This window comes from Pyrgilauda ruficollis, unplaced genomic scaffold (genome assembly GCF_017590135.1).
Source record: "Pyrgilauda ruficollis isolate IOZ18807 unplaced genomic scaffold, ASM1759013v1 scaffold16, whole genome shotgun sequence".
Classification (NCBI taxonomy): Eukaryota; Metazoa; Chordata; class Aves; order Passeriformes; family Passeridae; genus Pyrgilauda; species Pyrgilauda ruficollis.
Genome location: NW_024514764.1, coordinates 13,932,246 through 13,943,918, shown reverse-complemented (window position 1 = coordinate 13,943,918; position 11,673 = coordinate 13,932,246). Strand labels below are relative to the sequence as shown.

Sequence of the window (11,673 nt, the reverse complement as noted above, 5' to 3'; positions counted from 1 at the left end):
CAGCAGGAGATGGGATCTGGGCACACGCCAGACAGTCAGAACTTCAACTGTAAGCACCCCATCTGTGGCCAGACCACAGCTGTAACTTGCTCCAGGTGCCTTGGGGAGCCAAAATTCAGCTTTGGCCATCACCAGGATCAAAGGAACCAAGGTGGAGAGTGGGGTCTCCCAGCTCAGGGGGTCCCAGCAGTGCAGTCACGAGTGCCACTCTCTGTTTGGCCTCATCTTAACACCAATGCTGCTGATTCCTGCTCCCATACCCAGACACCTTCACCCTTGCCCTGGTTCTCAGTTAATTTCCTCCTCTCCCAAGGCCAGCCAGGGTCCAGAAAGTGGCTACAAATCCCCAAGATCAGAGCACAGTTTCCAAAGCAGTCATAGTCAAAGCCATCACTGTAGCATTCAGCTACATGGAGACACCAAAAATTATAGAATCATAGAATTACAGAATCATTTAGGTTGAAAAAGCTCTTTAAGATCAAGTCCACCTGTTCCTCCAGCACTGCCAAGGCCACCACTAAAACATGTCCCCAAGTGCCACATCTACATGATTTTTGAACACTTCCAGGGACTCCACACTTCTCTCAGCAGCCTGTTCTGATAGCTGAATTCCTTCTCTTTATCATGTGGAAAAAGGCAGTGGCTGGGGGCTGCCCTGCTTCCTGCCTGTGATAGCCTGGGGCGGGTTGGGTTCACTGGGGCACCCCAAATCCGCCCCAGCAGTCACAGCACCCAAGCTACCCCGTGTCCCTTGTTCAGTAGAGCTGCCTCAAGCCATGACTGTCCTTTGTCCCTACCGCAGTCCCCTTTCCCCACCCTTCTCTTCCTCCTCCCTCTGCCCACACTGTGCAAACTTTCCCCGCTTTGGTGTTCTCAGCAGCAGCACCTTCTCCTGCCAACTTGGCAGCCAGGGGGCAGGACGGGCAGGGCAGAGAGACACCAGCAAATGTGACCACCGCCGGCACTTTCATCCTTATCTGGAGCATTCCACCTGACCCCTGGAGTGGCCCGGGAGTGCCGCATTCCCACGCACGGGAGCTGGCACCTGCTTCCAAAAACCAGGGCAGGGCCCGGTGTGGAGTGCTGCTGTTCGGGAGCGGGGTGGACGGACAGACGGACACGGCAGACTGACCATGCCCATGCAGGGACGGACTGACCCCGCACCGGGAACCACCACGGCTGCTCACAGCCACTGCCCCCCACAGAGTGCCTGTGAGCTCCTATCACGTACACACGGGACCCCTTGCACACACACAGAGATTCCCCCCCCCTCCCACAGCACCCTACACACACAAATACACACACACAGAGCCCCTACACACGCACACAGAGCCCCTACACACATACACACACACAGCCCTATACACATGGCCGCTTGGACACTCGGGCGTCCAAGTGGGCAATGTGAATTTGTGTTGTGTCCCACACCTGGCACACGTGCAACGCCCAGTGCATGTGCACACAGCTGTGGAACACCCAGGTGTGCACTCACACTGGCATGGGTGCACACACAGCCACAGTCACACCCACCTGGCACGCGTGCAATGCCTGGGGCACGCACAGGTGCACAACGCCCTGCGCACACACACACCGGTGCATGTAATGCCCAGCGGGGTGTGGGCACACACTGAGAGTTCACACCCAGAGGGATGTGGGCACACACACACCTCACAGGTTCCCAGTACTACACACGTGCCACGCACACACAGGATGGCACACACATAAATGACCGCAAACAGTGGCACACGTGTGTGTGCGCGTGTGTACGTACACACACTCTCCCTTCCTCACCTTCTCCGGTCCCGCCCCCCTCCGGTCCCGCCTCTGGCGCGTGCGCGCTGCCGCGGTCCCGCGGTGGGCGCGGGCGGGGCCGGACGGAACCGGAGCCGCAGCCGGAGCCGCCCGGCCCGGTGAGTGAGCGCGGGGGCGATGGGTGTCGGAACCGGCGCCAGCATGGCGTGGGTGACGAGCATCGGGGGGTGATGGTAGCAGTAGCGGGGCGTCGGGCCGGACGGGGGATGCGTGGAGCCGCGGCCTCATGTCCACTCGGCGGGGCGGCCCCGCCCGGAGCTGCGGCAGCGCCGGGGCCCTTGGCCGGCTCCTTCCGCTGCCGCCTCCGCGCTCCGGCGCGGCTCGGGCTCGTTGCCGGCGGTGGCTCCTGCGCGGGTCGCGTCCCCCGTAGGCTGCGGCGGATGGAGGCGGCGCCGCGCGGGCTCCGCCGGGGATGCTCGGCCGCGCTCGGGGGGCTGCGCCTGGCTGGGAACCGCCGGCATCCCGGGGGAGCTCCGGCCACCCCTCCCTGCCGGGGAACGCACACGGCGCTGCGGGGACCGAGGGGGCATCTGCCGGCCCCTCTCCGCCCCGTGGCCCTGGCTCGGTATGAGAAAGTCTCTTACGCCAAGACAGATCTTGATCTGGAGCGTGTCGAGGGAAAGGAACGGATCTGGGGAAGGGTTTGGAGCACAAGTCTAATGAGGAGCAGCTTGGGGGGCTCAGCCTGAAGAAAAGGAGGCTCAGGAGAGATCTTCTTAGTCCACAACTCCCTGGCAGGAGGGTGCAGCCGGGTGGGGGTCGGACTCTGCTCCATGGGAACAAGTGATGGAACAAGAGAAAACAGCTTCAGGTTGTGCCATGGCAAGTTTAGGTTAGATATTGGGAAAATTTCTCCATGGAAAGAGTGGTCAGACACTGGAACAGGCTGCCCAGGATGATGGTGGCATCCCTATCCCTGGAAATATTTATAACCAAGTAGAAGCAGAAGGGATCTCCCTGTCCTCTGCTCGCAGCTGCCTGGGTGGCCTATCCTGCCCTGCCACTGAGAACTGTAGGGCAGGAGCAGGGTCTATGAGAAACCCATGTGTTGGGCTCCAGACCTTGTTCTTGCTAAATTCATGAGGCCAGTGAGTTTGCAGAGTTTGTCATTTTATGAGCAATGGCAAACCAGTGATGTTTTTAAGACAAAGGGGTTGACCAGCTCTTGCAGCAGTTTTATCCCCCCTCTCCTGCTGCTGCCCCAGCACAAAGGCAGTTACAGATGCAACCATGGAGCCCGTCAGATTCCCTATGCCCACCAACCCACTCCCACTGCAGGGTAGCAGCTGGGCACAAGCCAACCCCTCATTCTGCAAACAGGATCCAGCCTCAGATTTCTTCTTTATTTCAAGGCCTGAAGTTCCTGTCTGGGTCAAACCCATACTCACATATCTGTCAGAGACTGGGTGTTGGGTTTGTAGAGGGCTGTGAGGTCACTGGTCCCTGCAGCACCCAGCACCCCACCAGCCTTACAGCCTCTTAGAAAGTTTTATTACTGTTTGCACAACCAAGGTGAGGTTTTTATGGTCTCGCTCTATTGTGACTCTCAGATCTCTGTGAACACTGAGAAGGTGAGAACACCCCAGCAACGAGAGCTGTGTGTCACTGAACACTCATGGCTGGTCTGGTGGCTGCTGGCCCTGGTTGCCCTTTGCAGGACCTGGGGCTTTCTGGACGCACCCGCCTCGGAAATCACTCGCTCTTCCTGTAAACAGTGGCCATAAAATTCCTTGCCCTGCTATGGCTGATTAATTTCCAGCACAGACACTGTGGGGAGCAGAGAGGAATTTCCTGCTCACTGACAGTGTGGAAAGTACCCAGCAACTGACAGCCCTTGCCAGGTGTGTGATGCCACCACCCCGGCACAGCTGCGGAGGTGCAGGCACCTGGCAGCTCATCTTGTAGGGGTGACACGGTGTCTCTGTCAACCAGCAGGAAGAAACGCCGGATTTATATTAAAAAAGGCAACGTCTGCCATTTGCAGGGCTGGTTTCTATGGGAACGGGACATCAGAAGAGCAGAAATGCGCTGTGTGCTCTAAAATAACTGCAAGCTCCCGGGAGCACGTGGCCTTTGCTCGGCCCTTTCCGCTGAGGCAGTGGCCGGGCACAGCCACCTCCCGGCGACGAGGCCGTGTGGAAGTGGGTCAGGAAGTGGGATGCTGTGGCCTTGATCCCTGCCGATCCGCAGCCTGTCCTCATCTAAATCCACTGGCAGAACAGCTCTGGTCCAGGCTGGCAGCTGGTGCCACCACGTTATCTGGCACAGCTTGACTGCGACGGGGGCTGGTGGGGACCAGGTGGTGAGGACCAGTCTCATATCCACTCATGCAGGCTGTTGGCAGGCAGGAGTGTCTCCTTCCTCACTGACCTCCCTGACCTCACTGACCTCCCTGAGGATGGCCAGGGTGTGTCCACACTCACGGATTCAGGAGACCCTTCCTCCTGCTGTGGTCAGATGCAGAGAGCAGGGAGAGGAACTGGGTTGCTCTCCCAGAAGCTAATGGTGGTCACCTCTCTCTCCTCCCAGATCTTTGGCCCTGCCTCTTGGTGGGAAATTCAGTCTTATCTTGTAGTGCTTGAGGTCAGGTGGAAGCGCGTCTCTGGAGGGGACAACCCAATGTGCTGCCCAGCAAGGCACCTTGTTGCCTCCAAGGTGATCATCCACCTGTGGCACTCAGCCCTCCCTTACTGCCAAAGATGAGCCCAGACATGGACCTGGGCCCTGCCTGAGATGCCTCTGATCATGGACATCTCAGGGCTGATCCAGGGAGAACCTCCCAAAACAGCTTTTCTCTCTTGGGTTGGAAAGAAAATCGTGCTTTGGATACCAGAGCCTGGAAAACCATTTTTGCTCTCAAATCCACTAAGAACTTTTGTAACTTAGCTTCTTCCTCCTCTCATCTCCAGCAAGCGAAAGGTCCAGAACGAGTTTTCTTGGAACACTTAAAAACTTGGAAAATATTTCTTGGCAATAATGGAGTTTTCAGTCTTTATATAGTGTTTGTGTTACCCAAGAGCTGCTTGACATTTTCCCAGCAGCAGCTGTAAGACCGTGAGGGCGGTCGGGGGGGCAGCTTGAGTTCGAGGGTGCGGCAGGGCGAGCGGGATTTGGGATCTCTGTGAGGGCAGCAGCTGCTCCTGCCTGACCTGCAGCATTCATCCTCTTCAAAGTGAGCCTCAACTTTGATTCCCTTGGTTTGCTCTACATTTGTTCAAGGGGGCGCATGGCAAAGGTTTCTGCTTGGGAGTGGGGGGCTTATTTGGGGGCGCTTCAGATGCTGCTGTGTGGTGTGTGTGTGGGCCCGGGGGCCTGCTGAGCGATCCTGTGGCACAGCCTGGACTGTTCTGCTTGGCCACATGTGGACCAGACGTCAGCTGGAGACATGGCACTTGGTGAGGCGCTTGAAGGTGCCTTTGCCAAGTCCCCATTGCTATTCCTTTCCTGCTTGCTCTGGACGGGGGCTCTGATGGACTTTTTGGGGCTGAAGCATAAGATCTCTTCTGGTTTTTCCTGCCTGGAGAAAGATCCTTGAACACAGGTGTCCCTGCTGTTGTGGGAATCTGTCTTCTGTGCATGAAGTGGCAAAGAGCTGGTGGGTTTTTTGTGCTCTGAGAACACATCTGAGTTTAGCATTGGGGTTGGGAAGGTGTTTGCAAAGCCAGGAGAAGGCTCCTGGTTTAGGGTTGAGCCTGGAAAGGTGTGTGCCAGGGCAGGAGAAGGCTCCTGGGTTTAGGGTTGGGGCTGGAAGGTGTGTGCCAGGGCAGGAGAAGGCTCCTGGGTTTAGGGTTGGGGCTGTAAGGTGTGTGCCAAGGCTCCTGGAGAGCTCGAGGAGCTGGTGGCAGAGAGCAGGTGAGGCAGGTGGGTGTTGTTGCTATGCCCTGCGTGTGTCTCAGGTTGCTGTTGCTGCAGCTCTGTTGCCACTGGAGCTGTGTTCGCTGTGTGCATTCACCAGCCCGGGAGCCGAGGTTGGCAGGCTGGGTCAGCAACCTCCCCTCCTCTCACTGGGGCACCCTGAAACCCCTGCTGAGCTTGCTGGGTGCCAGCTGCGTCCACAGAGCTGATACCATCCCAACCAGGGCTGGAGAACGTGCTGTGGAGCATCTGCCGGGGCATTGCTCATGGGTTATGTGTCCATCCGTGTCCCCGTGGCAGCTTTCAGTGCTGCCAGGCTTTGGAGCACAGGTTTGGAGCTGACCCCTGCAGCTGCCCACTGTGATCCTGTCAGGATTTGCCATGCTCGGAGGCTGGCACTGCTTGGTGGGGTCTGCCCAGAGACCGGCAGTGCGGGCAGAAACCTCTGCTGGTGCCAGGGCTGTCCCTTCCTTCTCTGTGCTGCTCTGCAAGCCCAAAATCCCAGCCAGTGTCCTGGTGGGATAGCAGTGCTTCATCAGGAAATGCCACTGCAAATGGAGACACAAACAACGTGAAGGGATGGCGGATGCTTCCCGAGAGGGGGAGGAGGCAGCGGGGGATCATTCTCAAGCACCGACCTTCCCTTGTGCTTCCCTTGCCCTTTTCTCATCCTTGCCTCTCCCAGCAGAGTTTCTGCTGGGAAAGCACCCAGTGTTGCAGAACCAACCCTTCACACGGCAGGAGGTGGAGGCACAACTTAGAATCTCCACCCATCCCAAAATAATAGGTTGCCAGGAGTTTGACAGCCTTCCTGGGGCGGGTGTTTGTGGTTCTGTAACCCTGTGCTCCTGCAGCTTGAGGAAAGCTGTTGCTGCCTGCTGCTGGGAAGGACCCGGGTACTGAAACAGCAGCTTCCATCTCTGGGAACAGCCATGCCGGGAATCAGGGGCTCTTACTCTTAGGAGAGGGAGCACAATGGTTATTTTTGGGGTCAAGCCAGCTGCTGTGGCTCTAGGCTGGGAGCAGAGAGCTGCCCTGGGCTGTGTGGCCTGTGGGATGCTCCCCTCCTGCTGCCCGCCTCCACCAGCTGGCACTCACGGCTCTCTCCTCTCTCTCCTCCAGGGTCCTGTGGAGCATTGGTGGTGTTGGGCCCCTTCTGATGGGAGGATGGTTGTGCTCAGGCAGTTTAGGCTGCTGCTCTGGAAGAACTACATCCTGCAGGTAGGCTGGCACTGCACCCGGGGATTGCTTCTGGCACCGCTAAATGGGGGTACATCAGAGCTTGCCCAGCCTCTGGCTTCTTCAGGAAAGCTCCCTCGTGGACACAGGGCATCTCTAGAAGGAAAACTGGGTTATTTGTGCACATGGTGTCTTTTGTGCTGCACTGTGTGACCTTATGGGCTGTGCTCTGTACTCAGTTTCTTTGTCCCCAGCCTCTCCTGCCTGCCCTCTGGCAATGAGCTCAGCTCTCTCCTCCTGGGACCGGGTAACCCACACCCCATCCTGTGACAGTGGGGGTTTTTGAGCTGTCTCATTGCATAGTCTCCTCTGGAAGTCCTGGTGCCTTCACAACCCACTGGAGCCCTGGGGTTCTTTTCCTCCATTGTTTTCTACCACTCTCAGGAGCAGCTTTTAGGGGTCTTAAAAATATTAAACCACTGCCAGCCCACCTCCCATCATGGCAGCTGGATGGTACTGAGGGATTTGGGGACCTCAGGGCCAGCAGGTCCCACCTGGTGCTGGCCCAGACCACAGCCCCTTTAAGTGTTCCTGGGTGGATTCTGTGGCTCTGCTGGGACCTGGAGCCAGCCCTGGCAGAGTGTGGGGGAAGAGGAGGGAGTAGGGATGGCTGCAGCCTGGCTTTACGCTTTCAGTTACCCGCCTGCAGCTCAGCACAGTGTTGCTGTAAAAATAAACCAAAGGAAGAGGGAAGTGCTGGCTGCACCCGGCCTTCCTGCAGGCACAGAACAGGGAACTGGGCTCGAGGGGACTAAAGGGACTGGCAGCAGGGCTGATTTGCAGCCAGGAGCATCCCCCCTCCCTTCTGCAGGGGAAGAGCGTTGTTTTCTGGGTGTGCTCCAGGCTGGGGACACATCCCAGTGTGTTTTCCAAGGCCACAAGCTGACTCAGGTCTACTGTGCCGGGATACAGCCAGAAGTCCTGTTCCTGATAAAGAAACAGAGCTCCCAAGTCACCCCCAGCCCGCTGAGAGGACAGATGCTGGCACATGTGGCTCTCCAGAGCTGCTTGGGCCAGGCAGAGGTGGTGATTGTGGATGAGTTATCCCTGTCACCTCTGGAATACAGTGCTTGAATGACTTCTGCTGCAGAGCTGGTGAATGTGTGTGAGCCTGTGAGTTCAGGGAGGCAGAGCTGTTCTGAAGGCAGCCCAGGAGACAGGGAGAGCTTTAGTGTGATAGTAAATCAGTGGGAGGCAGCTGGGCTGCCAGGGCTGCATTATAAATCCATCAGACATCTGCAGCGTTCACTTTTATGAGCGTGGCATTGGGAAAGCTCCTTTTTCCCTGCCTGCCCAAAGCTTCTGCCTCCTGCCTATGCTGCTGGGGCTGGTTGTGGCTGGAGCAGACTGTTCCTCCCAGGGGAAGCCCCAAGAGGTGTTTTGGGCTTTGACAGTGGGCGCTGAGAGCCAAGGTAATGGTAGTCCCCTTACAAACTGTCCCAGATCCCATTCACCCTGGCTCCTGCAGGGCTTCTCTCTTCCCAGGATGTCCAGGCTGCGCTCAGGGCTCCCTACCTGCCCCACTGGAGACTCTGCCCACCTGAACCTTTGCAGTTGCAGTTGCTAAGACAGCAGTTGCTAAGACAGCAAAGTTGTGAGACTTAAGCACTTGGTGCTCCTCTTTCCAGCCTGGCAAAGGGAGAGGGTGCAAAATCCCCATGTCTTGTGAAGCCCAAATTAGCCAGAGGCCTCAGAAAAGGTTAATTCTGCTGCTTCTGCTCCAGGCACATGCTCTGAGCAGCCATGAACCCCTGTGGCCAGGGACATCTCTGAGCTGTCACTGCTGTGGCTGAGGCTGAGTGTGCTCTGTTGCTCTTGAGCCTGGCCTGGGGTGAAGGCAGCTCGGTTTGTAGGAGAAAATCATAGAATTCCAAAATGGTTTGGATAGAAAGGGACCATCCATCCCACTGCCCTGCCATGGGCAGAGACATCTTCCACTAGACCAGGTTGCTCAGATGACCACAGTTCCCCTGGGACACCAGTTTGAAATGCTGATTGATCTGGGTTGGATGCTAATGAACCTGTGTTGATGGGGGTGTTACTAGCTAGGAGGCATTGTGCAGGAGAGATAGCCCTGGGGGAATTGATGGATGAAGGTCCAGAGTGCAGGGCTTGAGTTCATACTCCAGCTTCTTGAATCTCAATTAAAAAAAAGAAAGAGCCACTGTGTGTAGTGCAGTAGTGGCTTGGGTATGCCCATGGGTGTGCTTGCCATGCTGTAGTCCTGTAGCCAGAGGCTCTGCTGGGCCCCGTCCTGGGATGCAGGTCCCATGTCCAGCTGCCTGAAGCAACTCGGCTCCAGGAGGAAAAGTTGCTGGTTCAGGCAGTGTTGCTGCACGTGGCAGAGCCCCAGGGCACAGGGAAGGAACAAATCACAAGCCTGGATCCACCAGGGCACAGGGAAGGAGCAAACCACAAGCCACGGTCATTCAACGCAGGTGGTGAGGAAGGCTCTGGTGGAGGCTGGTTTGAGCTGGAGCAGTGCTTAGGATAGGGGACTCCTTGGCTGGGGCGTCCTGAAGGATGTGGGAACCAGCACAGTGTCATTCCTGGCCTCTGGAAAAACCCAGGTTGTGAAACCTTGTGGAATGCAAGAATGCTATTGCTCCTTGGTGTTCTCATGCCCTGAACCTTGTGACTGTGCTCATCTACCTTCAGTGTTTGCATCTTCTTTTTTATCTCATGAGAGAGTGTACTATATATGGGTAAGTATCTGTGTATAGGTACATACCTCTGGTAGATATCTAGATGTCTGTGCAATATATAGGTACATAATATATTTTATATCCTTACCCCCTGTTTGTAATTGTCCCCCTGGCCTGCAGAAGCGGCAGATCCTGGTGACGCTGATCGAGGTGTGCCTGCCGCTGCTCTTCGCCGCCATTCTGATCGCGCTGCGGCACCACGTGCACTCCGTCAGCCACCCCAACGCCACCCTGTACCCCACCCAGTCTGTGGATGACCTGCCCAGCTTCTTCTCCTCCCAGCATGCCAGCAACCCCTGGGAGCTGGCCTATGTCCCCTCCAACAGCAGCGCTGTCCGGAGCATCGCCGAGGCGGTGGAGAGAGCTCTGCCCATCAACATCAGAGGTGAGCAGGGCTGGGGCTACCCCTTCCACCCCAGAAACGGGTGGGATCTTTACTCTGGGCAGCCTAGTCCAGTGGAAGGTGTCCCTGACCATGGCAGGGTCTTGGAACTGGATGGTCTTTCATGTCCCTTCCAGCCCAAGCCATTCTGCGACTGATTCTGAATCCTCATGCTCCTGGAACACCATTTTTTTCTGAACTTCAAGGCTACAGTTTGATGGGTTTTGGGTTTTTTCAGTAAAATGACAGGATATGGGATTGCTTTTTGGTCTCTTTTTATTGCAGTTTCCATCTAGAAAAATATCACCCTAAAACAGTTAAAGAAGGTGGCAGCGCTTCCCTGTGAAAGAGTATTTTTGGAAATCTTTTGGCACAGAAAATTTTAGCACTTGGTGTTCCAAGCTGTTAGGATTTTCTGTGGGAAAGCTGACTCCTGCTCTCAAGGAGGAGGAATGTCTGCATGCCCAGGATACGGGGCAGCATCCTGTGTAATTCCCCCGTGTCTGACAGCAGGCACAGCACATCCCTCCTGTCCTGGGCCCAGCGATGCTCCTGGGGATGGCCGAGCAGCAGTGCCTGCTGTGCCCTATTCCTGCATCTCCCTGTTTCTCCTCCACAGCCCAGGGCTTCCCCTCGGAGCGGGACTTCGAGGAGTACGTCAGGCTGGACAACCGCTCGGGCAGCGTCCTGGCCGCCGTCGTGTTCCGGCACCGCTTCCCGCACAGCTCGGCCCCGCTGCCCCTCCAGGTGAGCCCGGGGAAGGTGGGACAGCATCCCCCACCCAGGTGTCACCCTGGTGTCACCGCCATCTGTCCCACCCACCTCTGAACTTCCCTGCAGGTGGAGTATGAGCTGCGCTTCAAGTACAGCCCGAGGAATGCCCCGCGGAGCGAGCAGACGGGGCTGAACCCCAACCTGGACCGGGACTGGCACACCAGTTACCTCTTCCCGCTCTTCCAGCTGCCCGGGCCCCGCGAGGCCAAGTTTGCTGATGGGGGCACACCAGGTGAGCACGGCCCAGGATGTGGGGTCACCTTCCTACAGCACCTGGCAGGCTCTCAGCTCTTTAAGAAATAGGTTCATTTAAAAGAAATTATTAAATTCAGTTAATTATAATGAAGTATTGGTTTTTATTTATATCAGCATTAAATTTATATCTGTATAAGGCGAACAATTAAATATTTGTTTGTTATAAGCATATATTTATTTTATATAAATACAAGCAATTAAATATATATATTAAAATGTTAAAATTTACATATAAATCTTTATGAATATATAAATAGTTAAATGGTTATGCTTTTCTATAGATGTTTATATTCAGTTTTGTGCGTATATAAACAATTCAAAAAAAAATGACACATTTAAAAATTAATATTAAAATATTAATTATTTAATATAGAGCTTCTTAATATTTGTTAATATATTAATTATAGATAGTCAATTCTTATTTGTATCTTAATATGTCTTTATTTTGTCGAATTATTATTTATTACTTAGATTTAATTAAACTATATTTGCAATTTTGTTATATTCGTTATAGCAATCCTTTATTTAAATTTTATCCTGTGGGCAACTCGGCTGAGCAGGGTTGGATAAGAATAAATTTTAATGTGCATGAATCATTTTAAAATTTAATTTTTTTCCCATTTCAATGTTTAATGGAAACTTTATATCGCT

The 11,673-nt window shown here is 55.0% G+C and overlaps 1 protein-coding gene across 1 annotated transcript in view; it reads left to right on the top strand.

Moving 5' to 3' along the window:
- The first annotated feature begins 1,855 nt into the window (after positions 1-1,855).
- Positions 1,856-11,673, top strand: part of ABCA3 (ATP binding cassette subfamily A member 3) — a 31,981-nt gene continuing 22,163 nt past the window's right edge. Inside the window, exons 1-5 of the mRNA XM_041462255.1 lie at positions 1,856-1,910; positions 6,790-6,888; positions 9,732-9,996; positions 10,613-10,740; positions 10,834-10,999. Of these exons, the coding sequence (XP_041318189.1) occupies positions 6,835-6,888; positions 9,732-9,996; positions 10,613-10,740; positions 10,834-10,999 (613 nt within the window). The 5' untranslated portion in view covers positions 1,856-1,910; positions 6,790-6,834. The remainder of the gene's footprint in view (positions 1,911-6,789; positions 6,889-9,731; positions 9,997-10,612; positions 10,741-10,833; positions 11,000-11,673) is intronic.